Source organism: Sesamum indicum, linkage group LG4 (assembly GCF_026168435.1).
Source record: "Sesamum indicum cultivar Baizhima isolate 11 linkage group LG4, ASM2616843v1, whole genome shotgun sequence".
NCBI classification, from domain to species: Eukaryota; Viridiplantae; Streptophyta; class Magnoliopsida; order Lamiales; family Pedaliaceae; genus Sesamum; species Sesamum indicum.
Genome location: NC_142660.1, coordinates 12,365,029 through 12,384,094, shown reverse-complemented (window position 1 = coordinate 12,384,094; position 19,066 = coordinate 12,365,029). Strand labels below are relative to the sequence as shown.

Sequence of the window (19,066 nt, the reverse complement as noted above, 5' to 3'; positions counted from 1 at the left end):
ATTATAATGTGTATTTATCTCATTCAATATGCGTTTTGTAATTTATTCAATATATTATAAAGCAAATTTATTGAATGAATTGCTATATTGATTAATTATACTAGGTATTTTTCTTTAAAAAGTGTTTGAGGACTTGGATTGAGTTCCACAAACAAATATGAGATTATCTTAATCCAAAAACACAAAATGGAGATTTATGGACAAGTATGATTCATGAATATGAATTTTATTAGACATGTCCACATATTTAAGGCACTTCATGTAAGTTCATTTTAATGATTAAGGTTAAAATCTACAAAAATATATATGAAATTAAGGACCAAGTACGAAGTTACGGGTTTGCGCAACCAATGTGAGTGATTGTCTTTCTGTTACTAATACTTGTAATTTGATTACTATCAAAAAATATATCAATATATTGATAATTCTCTTAAAATAATAATGTAATCATATAAAAAAACCATTAATATATTTCCTGATGCATTCACAAACTATACCCGATAGATCAGCAACCATGTAGATTTGTGCATATTAGCGATTCTTACTTCATTTGAATATGCAAATGTAAAGCTTAATCAAATTTGAGTAGAATTTGGACAATGTTCTTCTGTAACTCTGCCTGTCCTGATGAATAGTAGCAATACATCAACGTATATAAATACAGTACTAAAGTATAATGAACGGATGGGATGAAGGAATGAAGTTACAAGATTTGCATTTAGATTTACACGCTGTGATTTACAATATACAGAATAATACATACTATATAAAATAACACATCTCTATTGCTATTGGCTTACAAATTCCAATTGAGATAGCATTTCTATAGGTTCTAAGATATTGATCCATCGTCTGTCTTTAATAATGCACTCCAACAATGTGACTAATTGACTCACACTAATCAATTGATACAGGATCAAAAAAGAGCATTTGCGGCAATACCCTGGAATTCAGGTTCTTGTTTTAGTCCAAACAGCTCCGCTTCAGTCAAGGATTTGTTGCCGCATTCACAGAGAACAAAACCGATCACTATCTCAAATTGCATGTTCCCGATACTTTAAAGGAAATAAGATAGCTGCTGTTTCTTTCTTGAACCTCCTTCTCCGTATAGTTCGTTCCATTGCTTTAACTCGCTCATCACGGATCCCTCAGAGGCAAAACTAGCAGCAACCTGCACGGCCGGTGAAATGTTTGTTTAAGAAACATTGTTTCATTCAAGAGAGTTATGAAGGGAGAACCGGTGGAAGTATAATAAGAATGTTTTTACCAATAAAAAATTGTCGAGCATTGTAGATATTAGAATTTCCAAGTGGTATTTAGAAAGAAGAGATTCGTTGTGGTACCTGATTCTTTGCCTGCCTCATGTCTTCCATGTTTAAGGGCCTTAAAGAAATTACTTTTTCCTCTTTAGTTTCCTCGTTGGTAGCAGAAGCATCTTTAGAGCTCTCGCCTTCTACATCTCTCTGTTTCTTTTCCTAAGTAAACAAAGTGATCAATACCAGCGTTGAGGAAATGTTATGGGACTTGTAATTGGGAGAGGTAGATAAAACAGTACAGTTTCTGATTCAAAATGTTAATGTACCTTGTCCTTCTGTCTCTCTTGCTGTATGAGTTCTCTAACTGGGCGGTAAGCAGCTGTTACGCACAGATTCTGCTCTCAGTAGTTACAGTCACAAGTTAGTTTCAGATGACTGGAACTAAAAATTTGACCGACAATCTAAATAAACAATTCAGACCTTGAGGTCGCTTCCACTATATCCTTCTGTCATTGCTGCGAGCTCTTTGAAATCAAGGTCTTCTTCCACGTTTTCTTTTGCCAAAAGGGTTCTCAAGATCATTTCTCTGTTCTCCACTGATGGCAGGCCAACCATTATTCTATTTAACATAAAAATGAATCTTAGTATGATTGTATATAATATGCATGACAATATGGCATGTATGATTGAGCATACCTACGCTCGAACCGCCTGATAATTGCTTCATCAAGGTCAAAAGGTCTGTTAGTTGCTGCAAGAACAAGAATGCGTTCCCCGGGTTTTGTTAGTAGCCCATCCCAATGTGTCATGAATTCATTTTTAATTTTTCGCATTGCCTCATGCTCGCCAACTCTTGTCCGCTGCCCAAGCATACTGTCGACCTCATCCACAAAAATGATTGTAGGGGACACCTTTGCAGCAAGAGTGAAAAGAGCTCGGACATTCTTTTCATCTTCTCCAAACCATTTCGAAGTGATAGTCGACATTGAGACATTTATGAAGCTAGCCCCTGCCTCATTGGCAATGGCCTTGGCAAGCATTGTTTTTCCCGTACCTGGTGGACCAAAGAGCAGTATGCCTCTGCAAGGCTTAAGAAGCCCACCATTGAACAGGTCTGGCCTTCGAAGAGGAAGCATGACCAGCTCCTGAAGTGATTCTTTAATCTCATCCAGAGCACCAATATCGGAAAATGTCACACCAATCTCATTTGCAGGGATAACTTCTGGCCTAATGCGCTTTTCAAATTCATTGTCCGGAGGAGCTTCCTTCATAATCAAGACACACTCAATCAAGAGTAAAGAAACAAAATACATGTGGATGAAGAGTAGAAAGCTAACTAAAAGTTCAGTGCTGTGTAAAAGAAAGGGAAATAGGTTCGACAAAGTCTGGAACCTTTCTCTGCAGGCATCAGCATTTTCTTTATCTATGATTTCAGCATGGTTATGGTCTAGATTGGCAAGTGTAGGACTTACAGGGGGCTTTGAGATCACTGCATTCTCGCCATCTGACTTTGTTGAAGAAGTTGATTTTTCTGCCTCGCCCCTGCTCTCAGATGTTGGATTTTCAGATTTTGATTCAGGTTTTGCTCCAGCATTCTCTTTCACTTCAGTACCCTAATATTTATCCAAACAATAAATTTAAATAAAGTGACATTTTGAGAAAGTTTGTCAAAAGTCTGGAAAAGCAGAACAATAGAAAAACAAACCTTAAAACATTCAGCATTAGTGTCCATTTTGAGGGTATCTTTGCCACCACTTTTACCCCCTTGAAAAATGCTTAATCCGTGGGATAAACTGCAGAAAATCCAGTAACATTAGAATTTGAGGGCAGCATAAAAAATTGAAAAGAAATGAATACTGAACAAAGAACACATTATTTCATATCTACCTGTTAGATGATATAACAAGCTTCCCATTATGATACTCTGGGTTCTTGTTATTCATCAAATGATATGATATAGCGGAAACCACAATTTCCTCTATGTAGTTACTTAGGACCATGGTATCAGCATGACAGATTGATCCTAGATCATCACACTCAAGATCATTTTCGGCAAGTACTTCAGCAATATGATTCTTGTTATCCTGCAACTGGATCCTTCTCATATCCTCTTCCAGTTGAGTTTTCCAGCTTACAAGATGAGTTTCATCTTCTGGTGGCCTAATCTCGATATTGTAAGGAAATAAAAGACGTAGTCTCTCATCTACTTCCCCAGAATCCTCATCAAGGTCCAAAATCCGGGAACCCAGGACCAAAACTGATCCTGTTATTTTCTTCAACAGTTTGTCGAATAATTTGTATATTCTGGACGACTGGAGAAAATTTCTCTCGACATCCCGTATGTAGAGAATGACACAACTTGTTTGAGAAACTGAAACCATCACCTGCAAGCAATATTTCTTTATTAGTATCAAATGAAAATTCAAAAAGCCAACATATTCTAAAGGAAAATGAAGCATAAGAGTCATCAAAACTGCAGAAGATATCAGAAGATCTGTGCAGTCAGATGTGTGCCATTCATTTGACATGAGCCATCAGCTGATAATGCACTTACCTTATAAAGTGACTGTAAGAAGGCTCTCTCGTCAAAAGACCAGCTGCTGATCCGCTTGGAGAGAGCTAACAAAGTCAAATCAAAGATCGGTAAGATGTTACATTCCATTTGACAGTTCCTATCAATAAGTACTTGGGACATGCTGGAAAGTACATGGTGTAAAATTAGTAATCATTAGAAGTAATGCTATTGGAAGGAGCATACGTACACTAAAAAGTCCTATGTGGAATTTAGAATTAACTAAATTGATTACAAGCTTTTGGGGAAGTACATCGAATGGGATGCTTGTCCAAAAGCCTAGATAGGGGGATTGAGAGCAAAGAAACTATGGGTGTTAAGAAGCAGAGAAAGGTCTAAGAAATTCACTTCGTTGTTGCTGATATATATACCATTCCTTGAAACATAATGGATTTTGGACGAAAAGCTAGAAGCAATCAAATTGCTGTTTGGACCATACACTTCAAGCTTGCAACAGAAACAGACATATGGCCATCAATTACAGTTGAGGAGAACTCTTTGCAAACCTGGATTTGAAGAAGATGACAAGGCACTGATGCTGCTCATATCTGAAGAGACAGAGGAAGTTCTCCGATGCCTTAGAGAATTATTGACTCCTTCAGTATTCCTTTAATAATCATAGAGCGTCAGTCAGTCATTCAGTCTAAATTAGCATTTTGTCTTAACTGAATTTAGTTAAGTATACCTTATTGTAGCATCCAATCCACTTCTTTGTCTTGGTAATGTGCCTTCATTAAAAAATTTTGATAAGCCGCATGTTGCTAAAATAGATTGAGTGAAATTGAAAAAATAATCGTGCAATATATTTTTGTCAAATATAATAACACAACTCAAGAGATGCAAAAACAGGTAGGGGAAGCAAAAGAGAAGAAGAAAAAGAAGAGAAAGAAAGAAAGAAAACACATCCATATTTTCAGGTAGGAGCAAGTTCTTTCTAAGTCATTGCTTCAGATTCTAATAGTATAGCTGCCTTCTGATTTTTGTTAATGCATAATCTGTATTTCTATAACTGATGAAAATTCACTTCCTAGAGAGTTTATCAAACAGATGTAACTTCATTGTCTCAGTCTTCTATCTTTTACACAAACATATCATATCTTATCTGGTGTCTATGCTTTGTGATTCACAAGTGCTGATGGACGCCCCTCCAGTCTATATTGGTTTTCCATGTTAGCAATTCAAATGACTTGATATTCCTATTTTAACATGTAAAATTAAAAAACATTAAGATTCCTAAGCAGGAACCTAATGAAGTGTAAACCGGTAAACACTGAGTTCTTCCCATAGGCGGACACATCTATCCAATTTGAAATTCTTCCACAGAGCTCCATTGCAACCAAAAAAGATAAAGATGTGAAAAATGCGGGAAAAAGAAATATATGATCATAAGATCTTGTCAGATAGATCTACTGTCTTAGATACTAAAACACACACTTGTGCTCATTCACATATTAAATGTTATTGACATGTTAATGACAAGAGTAAATGATAAAAACACAAATCATACTAGGATGCATATCACAAGCCACCAAAACACTGTAACACGTAGCATTCAAATGGTACATAAAAATAGACTACAACATGTACTATATTCGTACCTCTGTTATCAATTGTGTGTGGAAGAATAGAGAAGGAACCAAGAAAACTGGACATTCGTTCCAATGTTGCTTCTGAGATAGACCTCTTGAGAGACTACAATCGGATAAAATTGAATTAGTATACTTCAACTCTAAACAATTATTTTATATCAGAAACAAATAACAATATAATCGATGTTTCATAAATTGGTTCTAACAGCATACAGCATGCATGCAAATTTGCTGACCACACTTTTGGTCAAAAGAGTTCTGGAACTACCATATACAGAAATTATAACCTAGGATTCAGGGTACTAAATCTCTTCATTCTTCTTAGTAGTGGAAATAGTGCTTACAGGGTCTTTCTTGGTGAGACCATACTTGCTTTGGATCTGTGGTCGTTGAGCAAATACATAGAAGAGAACGTATGTAAGTACAAGTATCCAGGAAGACTCAGCATTAGAAGATAATGACATTAACAAGAACCACCTTAAGTGAAAAATCATTTATATCCAGCAATATCAACTTTGCTTCAAAATAATGTGCTAGAGCCTTGGCAAGCATCTGCTGGTATAGTTCTACAAAAGGAAACAGCTGTAATAAGATAAAGCAAGAACAAAATGGAGATGAATTATTAGCATGCAACAGAATAATGAATTAAAAATGCCGTGCATACCTGCAGGCCCAGAGAGCAATATAGCCCGACTTGCAGGAGAAAGATTTCGAGTGTGCTTAGATACATCAAAGTGTTTTAGATGAACATACGCTGCATTTGTTAATAACACACGTGTCCGCTCACTGTCAAATTCATCAAAGAGAGTGGAATATGGTGTTACTAAATGATACCATGTCCAGTTTTGCCCAAGTGCTATGAAATTGGTAAAGAAAGGGGTGGAAATTGGAATGGGCTATCTAACACCTGGAAAATGTTTGTTAACCCTTGGTGCAAAGAGTAAAATGACTTAAATATATTGCTGCCTTAAAATTCCAAGCTCAGAAGGACATAGCAACTGTTCAATCACATATATAGAGAATCAAAATCTTTTATATCTAGAACAGAACCTACACTTCGATACATCCTGCAGCGAAGTTAGAGTCCTGAATCCAGGAAAACCAAAAAACGTACAAGTAACTACTAATATATCTTCAAGTTTTTCCTATGTCATTCAACAATCCTTCCGCTCAAAAAAACAAATGTTGACAAATTCAACAGGTTGCACAAAGTGGTTTCAAGAAAGTTTAAGTGCCATACTCTTGACAGCTTTGCTAATAGGGAAACCACATTATAATTAAAACTGCAGAGACAATGAATACTCTTTTGTTGGACCTGAGGGACATATGTTTAAAACTCTCCTATTTTTGAGGAAAATCTAATTCAAAATTATTTAAAGGAATTATAATAAGAAGTTAATTATGATAAATGAACTTCTGTTTTGACACTGCAATTTCCCCTTTCCGAAACTAAAACCATGAAACTTTGCCGGTCACCTTTAACAAGAGAATCGTGTTTTTGGTTACAATCGTTCAGTGGTACCTATCGATGCTTCAAAATAAATATTTCTGAAAGAAAACTAATCCAGAGAAATTGTCCAGCCAGACACGATACGATAACGATGAAATCCATAACAAAAAGTAAGCATCAAGAATGTTCTGAATCTTCTGATGCTATTCAGAACAATCAAACCGCCATTTTTTTTTTTTTTTTTTTTGTGATGCTAGTTATTTGTCACTTTATTCCCTTTCCTTCTGGGGAAATATTCAGCAAATTGTAACCATTTCACGTCAAAGACAAAACTGGTCCAGCATACTTCCTACCAACAAAAAGTATATATGCCAGCAAACACAGAACAGAAGAGAAATACAAAATAAAATTAATAATGTTGAAAAGGCTTGAGAAAAATCACTTAAGATCCGGCTTCGTTTTCCTTCCTTTCTCTAAACTCACCTGAGATAGTAAGGAAAATCCTCAAACGTAACCTTGCTCTCCTTTCCATCAGAAACCAATTTAAGAAGCTCCAGCTCAATTTCTTCGGCGGAGATGCCTTCCCCCACCGCGGAGCTCGAACCTCCAGTCCATCTTCCGACGGCCGAACCGGACACCAGACCAAGGCCGACGCCTACCCCTACGCTCAATGCCGACAACAACACGTGCTTCTGTTCCATCACCTCATCATCACGCACAACACACCACAAAATTCTTATACGTTCATATGTGTACCTATACGCCACCAATTTTAGCAAAGATCTGCACGGAAATGTGAGGAAACAGAGAGGGGGAGAGATGATTAATTGTTGATATATAGTTTCAAACTAAAGGATGAGATTTTCCTGGACAGGAAATGAGAATCTCCGAATGAGACGTTGGTCGATTCCTTTTATGGTTCAAAAAGGGAAAATATTCGATGACAGGAAACGCGAGAGGAGCAGCTGATGGGGTGGGGGGTGGTCTGCTGGTGGGCGCTATATATAAGCGGGCAGGGCGCCATGAATTAGAGAGAGAGAGTGGGAGAAGAAAAGGAAAGATATATACTCCTCTTGACCTTTTGACTTATTACTATTTACCAAAAGCTCCAACAATTTAGGAAATTCAATTCTACTACCTTTATTCCTAAAAAAAGAATAATCTGATAAATCTATTTCTTAATTGATTTTCAACTCTTTTTTTTATTAATTCTCGTAAATCATTTTTATTGGTTATATATTTTCTTTCCTATCTCCAGCACTTGTATTATTTAATTTATTTGTATATTTTTAAGATACTTTTCTTTATCTAATTACAAAAAAATATTTAGGTTTATATAAATTATAAAAAATACACAAATTAAAGAAATTATTCATAATCATTAGCTGTGCAATTCAACGGTGATTGTTTATAATATTAGTTTATTTAGTTTGTATTATGGAATAATTGGGTAATAAAATAAATTAAAATTAATTTTAAGATGGTCCAAAAAGGTTACATCGCACGTGTTCACTTTTTGGTGATGATGATTATTATACTAAAGCTTTCCACGTTGTTGCCTACTTCGATTTGCAACAACAGAAAAGTAGAGGCGGCTGTGTAAAACTAAAAGGCTACTTACAATTTACCCTTGTAAAATAATAATAAAAAAGAAAAAAGATTAAAGTCATTTTATTTGTCTTTCGCTTTTTGTGAAATGAGGAGGCTCTTTTATTTATGTTACTAAAGATTTTTAGTTGGATAAAAATTAAAATAAAAGAAAAAAATAGAGGCTTTGGACCAATTATTGATGCCTAATTTGCTTTATGTGCAATAAAATAAGAAAACAGCCATCCAAAAACTGACCTTTCCTTGGGCTGCTAAAGTTGAATAATAAACTAAGTACGTAAACTGGGTGACAGGGCCCACAAGAATAAAAAGGCATTCTTCTTCCATTTGAGAATGCTTTTTATGATGGGTGAGTGGGGGATCTATGCATTGCCTCTTTGTTTCTTAGCATGTGGAGATCTCTTTCCCAAACCCAATTACCACTAACTTGTGTCTTTTAACCCTTTTTCTCTTTCCCAAACAAGTCAAAATGTCTTATAACTACAATTACCATCTCAATTTAAATATAATTTTGGGGGTATTAATGTAATTGAACCCTATTTATAATTGCATTGTAGACGCACATGATTTGGTGAAATAAATGTAGCAAGAGCAATAAAAGGTGGGTTGTATTTGAGTAATGTGGGCTCGTCATGCCTCATGTTTCATATACATATATATAATAGCCTAATAATCCAAATAACAAATTGCAACCTCTCTTAATTAATTAAAAAATAAATAAAAAGAATGAATGGTGGTGATGAGTGTCCTTTGAGAAATGAATGGTGATGATGATCCCACACTTTCCACATCAGCCTCACTATGATTTGTGGGTTACACGCAAACAGCCACTTTCCCTTTTCCCAACTTTCTTACATGTGTCATTCTTCCAACTAAGAAAAAGATACTGCACCCACAAAAATAAAAATAAAAAAGTATTTATTTATTTTTAATTGGGGAGTAATTAGTAGTAGGGTGTATTCGAAAATTTTTTTCTTTTTTCTTTTAATTAATATGAGCTTTTAAATTCTCACGATTATGAAAAAATAAAGAGTTATTAAGTTTACCTTTTTTTTTAAATATAAAATTATATTTTTTAAAAAAAATTTAAAATTATACTTGCATTTTTTCGATAATTCTTCTTTTAAAATTGTACTATTTTTCTTAAATTTGGAAAAAAAAAATGCTGACATAAATAAAAAGATACACGTTCCCTTCTAATTTTATGTCCACTTCAGCATTTCCTATAAACAAGGGGGTCATGTAATAATTAATTGAGCATTGAACTTTACGAATCTTAGTATAACGAAAAATGTAATCATCGTAATTGATAATGTCTGCAAGCAATTAAATTAATATTATTGTAAAGTGGAAACTTTTAGAAAGGCCCCATAACCTTCTTTTTTTCCTTTTTCTTTCGAATGACACTGAAATTGCTTTTTAATTATAAAGAAATAATTATAATTTGTTTAGAACTTTGTGTGGATCTCGAAAGATTTGACATGAAAGAGATCTTCCACTGACACCAAGTGTATGTTCCTGCTTTTATCTATCAAATATTAATGGATCTTTCATTGCAAAAGTTCAGGAAAGATGCTGAAAAGAGTATATGCCAAAATAAATTGGGATAATTACATAATTTTTCTTTAAAATTTGGTGTAATTAATTATACATAATTTGTTTTGTGATTTAAAAAACTAATATTAGTAATTTTGATGTTTATTTTCATCTAATAATAGATTAATTTATTAGTAAAATTTAGGTAAATTAAATTAGCACCACTTGAGGTTAAATTAAAATACACAAATACTCCCTACTTTTTGCAAAATCACAGCTACACATCCTAAGGCTATGGTTGTAATTACAACTACACCTTTATTCAAATGTAAAACTTACACAAACACCCCTTATTCAAATATAAAACACAGGAGGTGTTTGTATAATTTGGCCCAACTTCAAGGGGTGTTACGGTAAATTTACTCCCTCATAATATTGAATTATTAGAGAAGTAGGTAGGTCAAAAGCGAGGCAGACATATTGACAAATTCTATAATAGTAATAATGGTTTAGAATTAAGGAGAAACAGTGATTGAAAAAGCATATATCAAATCAGCCTTCTAAAAATTGTAAAGCCCACATGATATGGAGACCCCCATCACATTGATGGTGTGGTATCCCTTTCTCTTTCTTTCTCTTTTATTGCATAAATTATAGGGTAATTATATTTATATTGTTGATTTATGATCTATTTACACGTATCATTTTTTTATTTTTTAATGTAGTTAAAAAATTATTCTCGATGGCAAAAAAATATAGATAGTTTGTGTAATGTTGTTGACATTTTTAAAAGGTGGATGTGTAATTTTTTAAAATGCAAGAGTAGTTTGTGTAAATAATGTTGACATTTTTTTATGGGTATATGTGTAATTTTTCACAAGATAAGAGTAATTTTGTGTAAATGATGTTGACGTTCTAATGGGTATATATGAAATTTTTTTAAAAAGACACGAATGATCTGTGTAAATAATTATATGTTTAGGGGCATAGATGCAATCATTGATAAATTATATTGACACTCTTGATGTTAGATTTAATTACATAAAATATCCTTGATATTTTACAAAATTACAAACGCATCACTTAATACTGTAGTTATAATTAACAAAAGCATCCCCTATTGAATGGGAAAACCTAAAACAAACATCCCCACAACACCCCGTCGACAGTTAAATCTGTAATTTTATAAAGAGTGACAGTGACAAATGTTTATATAATTAGGCCTAATTTCAGACAATTTCAGTTTATAATTATTTATTTATTTTGTTTGTTAGATTATAATTATGAATGATTAAGAGGAATTGGTTGATGTAGGTTTTGGTGGGAATTTGATATTATGGAGATGTACAGAGCGGCTTTAACATTTTTGGCTATTATTCTACTTCAACTTGTAATTAGAATATTGTTCATGGAATTCCGGAGATTTCCTGTTTCTTGAAAGCGATCTTCACTCAAATTCAAAATACCCTCCCCTATGGAGTTTACCAAATCACCCCCCGTCTTTTCTTGATATGACGATGATTCACACCAAGCAGGGTTTTAGTTTAGAAATGCGCTCCCCCACTTTCCTAATAGAAATCTCTTGCCAGCTCATGTCCAATTAATTAAATATATAAATATATATATTTAATTATTTTAAATTGAAATCCGCTGTAGGTAATGATATATTTTTAATATTAGTCGGTAACGTTATTTCTTTTTATTTTCTTGCAATTGGGATTATATATATAGATAAAATTATTTAATTATATAAACAAATGCACGAGTAAATAAAAAATTAGTAATTTGAAATCATAAATTACTTTTGCATAGTTAATTTTTTAATATAATTTAAGTTATAATTAAATTAATCCGTACATATTTTTTAACAATAACTAACACATGTATATTTTATATTTTTATGTTATTTATATAACAGTACCAAAATAGTAATTCGATTTTTGAAATATAAAAAAATCTAATATTTTATATTTTTAAAATTTAATCTTCTATTAATTATAATCATATTTCAATATCATTTAACTTTTCAGTATCATTTAATTAAGATATTATAATATTAATACGTTAATGGTGATTGAGGCCCAAACCTTCAAATGGATGATCCGTTACATATTGGGGTCTGCTTGGATTCAACGTCTTAAAAATACTTCATAACATAATGGGCTTGGACTGAAATATCTTTTCCTTTGGGCTGTGATGGGTTTACTTGATATTCCAAAATAGGCCCACTTTTAAAGGAGTCCATAGAGTGGCAGCTTAGCTCCTTACAAGATACATTGCACAAACACTTGTACCATTTTCAAAATTATAAGTGTACCCCTCGGGTGTCAATGTGTGCAACTTTTGTTTTTCCTTTTTTTTTTTTTTTTTATGAAGAGGTGTAGATGTAGTTTTTAAAGGATAAAAAAATGATGTGCTGTTGAACCTAATCTCAAAAGGTTAACCCTTTATTTAGAACATGAATCATATGTAAATATGTGACTTAAATTGGATGTTGACGTTCCAGATATCAAGATCAATTGAGTTTGTATTTATGGGGAGCCATTCGACACACTTACATTAGAGTTGAATACAAGTTTTTCACATATCTTTCAAACGAGAAATGAGAGGTGGTTATAAGGGTAAAGTACTACTTTATTCCGCACTTATTCTTATTACGTAACTATAATTAATTAGTCAGGGTTATTTCAATAATTTGCCATGTCTAGTTAATTTGGTAAGTCTGATCTTGAATATATATATATATTTGAGAATGTGGTTCTTATTTTATTTGTATTGATTTATTTCCTTGTGACATGCCATGGCCTCCCATGCTACTAGCTCTTTGTACCTAATTTTCCTATTCTAGTGGACGTATCACTCATTTGATTATAGACAGCTGACCGAAAACAGAAAATCAAAGATCTGAATTTTCTTTCCTTTAAAGTACAAGCTAAAGAATTAATTAGCACTTTTAGGTGAGCAGCCATGCATGCATATGCATAAGCGCACTTTCTCCAACTCCAAATCCCAACTTGGTTTCATCAGCATTCTGCAGCCATTACAAATGGAATTCCACTTCAGCTTTCAGTAGCATGATACCATCATCAATTTTTGTGCAAACTTATTGCAGGTTTTAGGTATTAGGTCTGATGCGTCGAGTTGTTTGCTCCACCCATCAAATCTTACTCACATTCCCACTATACTTTCTCCCCTCTTTTACTTATACACCTCTCTCCTCTCTCCTCTCTCCTCTCTCTCTCTTAATTTTTTTTATCGAAATTCATTCATACAACAAAAAAGAATATATTTATCTCACATTATCTTTTAAAATTAGGTTACTATTTTTAGTTGCTAATGTTTACACAATTATTGTCTTTTAACTTTTCAGAGTAATTATTTTGATCTTATATTTTTGAAATATTCATGATTTAATTTTTTTTTGTTATAGTTCACCCTACTTGCCAGTAGATGTGAACTATGACGAAGAAATGATTGAAAATCAGGAAAAAAACAAAATTAAAAATTACAGAATTAAAAATATATTTAATTTTTTTAATAAAATAAAAGGTAGGAAACAATTATCCATACATTGAATGCAGAGAGCACCGCAAATCCAAAGGTATTTTATCATGGAAGAAAGAAAGTTTTGTTTATGAGGCGGCGTGAAGTTTCTTGGATGATACTTCTTGGTCTTATTCACAGCTCAATATCAGTTGTATATGTTATGGGGTGCGCGTGCGCAGTCTTGGTTTTGCTTTGCTTTTCTTGTAATTCTTCTTATTATAGCAACAAAACATGATAACCCTCCTTGTTTTCAGGCTTAATCTAGTCATTAAAACCTTAATTCTGCCAAGAATTCTAATAATATGGGCAGAGTGTCGGAAATTACGATGGATTTAATTGTATAATTATATTTCCAATAAACTTGAAATTTGGACCATTTAAAACTAGAATTGAACTTTAATTCCATATAACCATTTGCATTGTTGAAACTCATCGTCTGCTTAAAAATTGTGACTGCATGACAACTGGAAAAAACTTAATTCTTGTGGGAATTCTGAGCACAAACAAGGAAATGAGAGTGGTGGAAGATATTGGTGATGAAATGTGGGAAATGAGAGGCTAGGAGCAGTTTGGTACCACCCCAAAGATTATATCACTCTTTAAATTTCAAGAAAAAGAATGTGCCGTCATAGACCATCTCACCTGTCAATGATGCGTGATAGACTCTAATGAATATTCAATTCATTGTTGAACATAAATGTTTTGCTTGATATTTTGCATCAGTCAACTTTTCAAGCTTTGCTGTTGGTGGGGACTCTTTGTCTCTATATAATATGTAAAATGCACACACACAACACACACACATGTATGAACATATAAAATATATATCTGCGTGGATGATTTTTGCATCACATGTTCGACTTAATGTCTGTGTGGTTGATGATGATTGTGATATAAATCTATTTAAATGGGATCGATGGAGGAAGATGCCATGACACTTTTCATTCATTTATAAAGAATTTGGCTGTGTGTTTAGTGAGGTAATATGAAAATTACACGACGTTAATGTCATTTGGATTTGGTGGATTTCTTACTTCATATGTAGCTTTCAATGTGGTTTGACAACATATGATCCTCTTAACTATGCTATCAACTTTGTCATTTATTCTGCGATGTTCCTACTTCCTACCTCCGTATATGTTTATTTATTGACATTGTCCGGAAGCTGGAAAAATATCAGGGAAAACAATTTGATGCCATCCATGTGTTTGTTGGCATCTTATGACATCTTTAATTCTGTTGCACCAATCTCCTAAGACAATTAGTATGTTGATTAGTACCTAATCATTTGTCAGGGAATAGTCTGGATGCTTATCTGTTGCAGCGAACCTGCACCGTCTACATATAGACAGCATTAATAAAAAATGTTGTTTGATTGGTCTGTTTCACACGAACAAGCTAATATAGTTTCTAAAAATACTTATATGCAAGAAAATTTCTCCATGTTATGTATGTAGTACTGTGTTATGATATGAACCTATTTTTGGCGCATAGTATTATTTTTGCATTTTACTGTCTGTAAAAGCATTTGGCAGAAACCAATAAAGATGTAAGAACGTTGTACCGTACTTATCTTGAATTTGTTGATGTTTTATCCGATGCTTCTTTCATGATTGGGCAATTAGATATTGTGTTTTATATGTTGTCCTGCGTATTATATGGTTGTCTGATGCCAAATGGTCAAACCTATAAATGAGAAACTATAGCCAACACAAAGTGTTCAAAATCAGCCGCTTTGCTTACCTAACATTTCCTTTTTCAACTTAATCAGCTATATTTGTTTTTTCATTTTCTTTTTGATGATATGGTTTTCAGGCTGTAAGTGTGTCATTTTCATTGATGGCAGCTGTTCTTATACACATTTGGTGGACTGACGTACTGCTTCCAAGGGCGTTGGTTGCTTGATGATGTCTATAAATACTGCTTTCATTTGCTCGAGTGCATGCATCCCAGAGTAACAACTCTGATTTCAGGGTTTCTTCAACTGGTTAGCTGCTTCAAAGCCCGAAAAATTGACATCAGCAAGATATAGAGTTCAGGGTAAGCTTCAAGATTTTGCTGTGATGCAAGAGCTAGATTTTTCTATTTGATGGATGTACAGTTTGTGGTGGTTATTTTATCTACAAAGGTTCTTCAGCTGAATGCTCTCTCATAATTTAAGAGGAACTACCTTAACTGATACATAGAGTTAAATGGTATTCATGTTCTAATTAAGGATGGCTGCATTAGTTTAGTTGTATGTTTTCAAGCACATATGCTTTTACATTCTTACAACGGTTCAGAGTTGAAGAAATGCAACATGCGGTCGAAGAGAATTTAAGTGTGAACTTGTAATAATATAACTTGTTTGCAGGGTTGGTTCGTTGTTTTAATTCCATTTAAGTTCTTCATAAGCTAAAACTTAAAATTCTGATAACAGATGAACTCTCTTTATCTGTTATGCTCTGGAAATAACATATAGAAAAATATAGATATGTACAATTTTTGTTTATGGCGTAAGTTTCTAATAAAAAATTCTTGAAAATCTTATCTGACAAACATCTATAGGTGCTGCTGAGTTGTTATGGAGAGTAGCAAACAAAATCATTTGGCAGAGGAAGGTTCTTCCGAAGCACTCCCATCATTGATCAAAGCTATTACTGCAAATGAGCTGGCTGGTTTTGATAGTGTTGAAGAACATCAAGATTTGAACCGTCGACTCAAATCAACTCTTGTTCATCCTTTGAGCACCTCGATTTTCGTAAGTTACATTTCCTTTGTTATTTCCACATAGTACTAAGAGGAAATTTGCTATTTAATTGTGTGTTCTTGATTTAAAAATAGTGTGACGGTACCTCACAACTGATAGGTGCTTTCTCTTAATTAATCGTCTCAGGGAATTGAAGCAGCTGCCATGGAGAATGAAAACGATCTTTCTAAGCCACAAAGGACTCATTCTGTTTCCATTAGCATGCCACCTTCTCCTGTTGCTGCCCATCTACACAACACAAACAGAGTTCTCTTTAGAGATGAAGAAACAGTTCTGGAAAATGATAATCCCAATTCTGCTGCTACTGTTAGTCTTCAGACACAACGGGCTAAATTTTATTCTCAGCCTATGCCTAAAGGTTGTGCACTTAATGAGGCCATCACTAGTGGAACTTCTTCCAACCTTCCAGTAAGGAATCCCAGGATTGATAAGCTGAAAGATAAAAGATTTGACTCTTTCAAGACATGGTCAGGTAGACTCGAGAGGCAACTATCAAATCTGCGGGGTAAACATCGTGAAGAATCTGAGCAAGAGCCTCAGCCTCAACATCGTGCAGAAGTTGAAAATTTACCCGTGGATAGATACTTTGACGCCTTGGAGGGACCTGAACTGGATACGTTACGCGTATGTGTTGATAAAGTTTTGTTTTATGATGCACTTTGATGTTTCTCAAGCTAATATATGATGCTAACTTAATCAAAACATTGACTTTTCCTACAGGCTTCAGAAGAAATACTTCTTCCAGAAGACAAGAAATGGCCGTTCCTTCTGCGTTTTCCCATCTCCTCCTTCGGTATCTGTCTTGGCGTTAGCAGCCAAGCCATTATGTGGAAAGCTCTGGCATCCTCTGCATCGACAAAGTTCCTCCACGTGAGCCCGGATATCAATCTTGTGCTCTGGATAATATCCATTGCTCTCGTCTTGATTGTGGCTATCATTTATGCTCTCAAAGTAATTTTCTACTTTGAAGCTGTTCGTCGTGAGTATTACCACCCGATACGTGTTAACTTCTTCTTTGCTCCCTGGATCGCCTTTCTGTTCTTGGCTCTCGGAGTTCCACCATCCGTTTCTCAAACTCTGCATGCATCTCTGTGGTACATTCTTATGACCCCAATATTTTGCCTCGAGCTTAAGATCTATGGGCAATGGATGTCGGGAGGACAACGGAGGCTTTCCAAGGTAGCAAATCCCTCAAACCACCTCTCGGTAGTTGGAAATTTTGTTGGTGCGCTGCTTGGAGCGACAATGGGGCTAAAAGAAGGACCTATTTTCTTCTTTGCTGTTGGATTGGCTCATTACACAGTCTTATTTGTAACTCTTTACCAACGACTGCCAACAAACGAGACGCTCCCAAAAGAGCTCCACCCGGTTTTCTTTCTGTTTGTTGCTGCACCTAGTGTTGCCTCGATGGCTTGGGCGAGGATTCAAGGGTCATTTGATTATGGATCACGGATTGCTTACTTCATCGCCTTGTTCCTTTATTTCTCCCTGGTTGGTTGACAAACCTTTCTTAGATAACAATCTCTGGCATTCTGCTGATAACTTATCTAATCCGTTTCCACATTGCTTGACTTCGTTACAGGCTGTTCGTGTTAATTTCTTCCGAGGCTTCAGGTACGTATCGATCTCTTTACACGTAAATCAGGCAATTGTAGCTTAACTTGTCTTCTGAAATTTGCTCCATTGCCATGTGAATACAGGTTCTCATTGGCTTGGTGGGCTTATACCTTCCCAATGACGGGTGCTGCCATTGCCACGATCAGGTACTCGGACGTGGCAACAAGCATAGTGAGCAGAACTCTAACTATTGTCCTCTGCATTGTGGCTACACTTATAGTGTCAGCACTACTTGTGACGACCATCATCCACGCCTTTGTTCTCGGGGACCTATTCCCAAACGACATTGCCATTGCAATCAGCAAGAGGAGGCCAAAAACAACACGAAGATGGTACCACAGGAGGTCTGGCAGCTCAGACACCAAGGTTGAAGAGTACCTTAAGTACTCAAATTCAGATAGCAAAGACATCGAGGGTTCTACTAATAGTTCTAATAAGCAAGAGATGTCTGGTTCTCTTCACAAAAATGTCGAACGCCATCACTCTCATGACGTTCTAGAACCGTGTAAATTTGATGTGTTTTTGTGAAGTTTTTACCACTCTGATCAAGGGAGGAGCTCTGTGTAGTTTCGAGAGTTCCTGGGAACTTGATTTCTAAGGTGAAAAATGAGGTAAAAGGTTGTGGATATGTTTGAGGGTGTAAATTTTTGGAAAATGAGTGTGTATATTATTAAGATTTCACGGTGGATACGAGAATTTCGACCACATTTAATTAATTACATAACAAGTATAATATATCGATTATATACTTGATTCGAGTATGGCTAAACTCAGTTCATACTACCAAAAACATACTCGAAAACACTTCAATAATTCCCTAGTTGCAACCCATTCACTAATCTAAACCTGTCCCCAACGATGTCAATGAGAACGTTAAGCATGACATGCAACATCGTCACAATTATTTATCTAACCGATTGATATTTGTTGTGGGGCCCATTTTCATTTTCTAAATTTAAATAAAAAAATAATAAAAAAGAGTTGTTTGATGAAGACTACGGAACAAGGAAGCATTTGTGCGTCTCTGCTGTCTTGTAAAGCACAATAACGAAAACCTTTAGCTAACTGATTGGCTTTCGATTCTTCCGACATAAGCTACATCACAAGATTTTGGTACTGCCCCAATCTGTCTCATTGCCTCTG

The 19,066-nt window shown here is 34.7% G+C and overlaps 2 protein-coding genes across 2 annotated transcripts; one reads left to right on the top strand and one right to left on the bottom strand.

Annotated features, from left to right (window-relative positions):
- Nucleotides 1-690: 690 nt before the first annotated feature.
- LOC105160411 (uncharacterized) lies at nucleotides 691-7,900 on the bottom strand. Its single transcript, XM_011077777.3, has 16 exons — nucleotides 7,351-7,900; nucleotides 6,082-6,203; nucleotides 5,895-5,983; nucleotides 5,762-5,797; nucleotides 5,427-5,520; nucleotides 4,514-4,556; nucleotides 4,335-4,435; nucleotides 3,811-3,875; nucleotides 3,144-3,640; nucleotides 2,962-3,049; nucleotides 2,729-2,869; nucleotides 1,953-2,521; nucleotides 1,737-1,875; nucleotides 1,583-1,651; nucleotides 1,344-1,475; nucleotides 691-1,171 (listed from the first exon to the last, which is right to left on the bottom strand). The coding sequence occupies exons 1-16, from the start codon at nucleotides 7,566-7,568 to the stop codon at nucleotides 1,058-1,060; spliced, it is 2,517 nt and encodes an 838-aa protein (XP_011076079.2). The 5' UTR covers nucleotides 7,569-7,900; the 3' UTR covers nucleotides 691-1,057.
- Nucleotides 7,901-15,156: 7,256 nt separating this feature from the next.
- On the top strand, nucleotides 15,157-18,611 carry LOC105160684 (S-type anion channel SLAH2). The gene is made up of 6 exons (XM_011078165.3): nucleotides 15,157-15,597; nucleotides 16,105-16,297; nucleotides 16,433-16,930; nucleotides 17,027-17,797; nucleotides 17,889-17,920; nucleotides 18,007-18,611. The coding sequence occupies exons 2-6, from the start codon at nucleotides 16,121-16,123 to the stop codon at nucleotides 18,449-18,451; spliced, it is 1,923 nt and encodes a 640-aa protein (XP_011076467.1). The 5' UTR covers nucleotides 15,157-15,597; nucleotides 16,105-16,120; the 3' UTR covers nucleotides 18,452-18,611.
- Nucleotides 18,612-19,066: the final 455 nt, after the last annotated feature.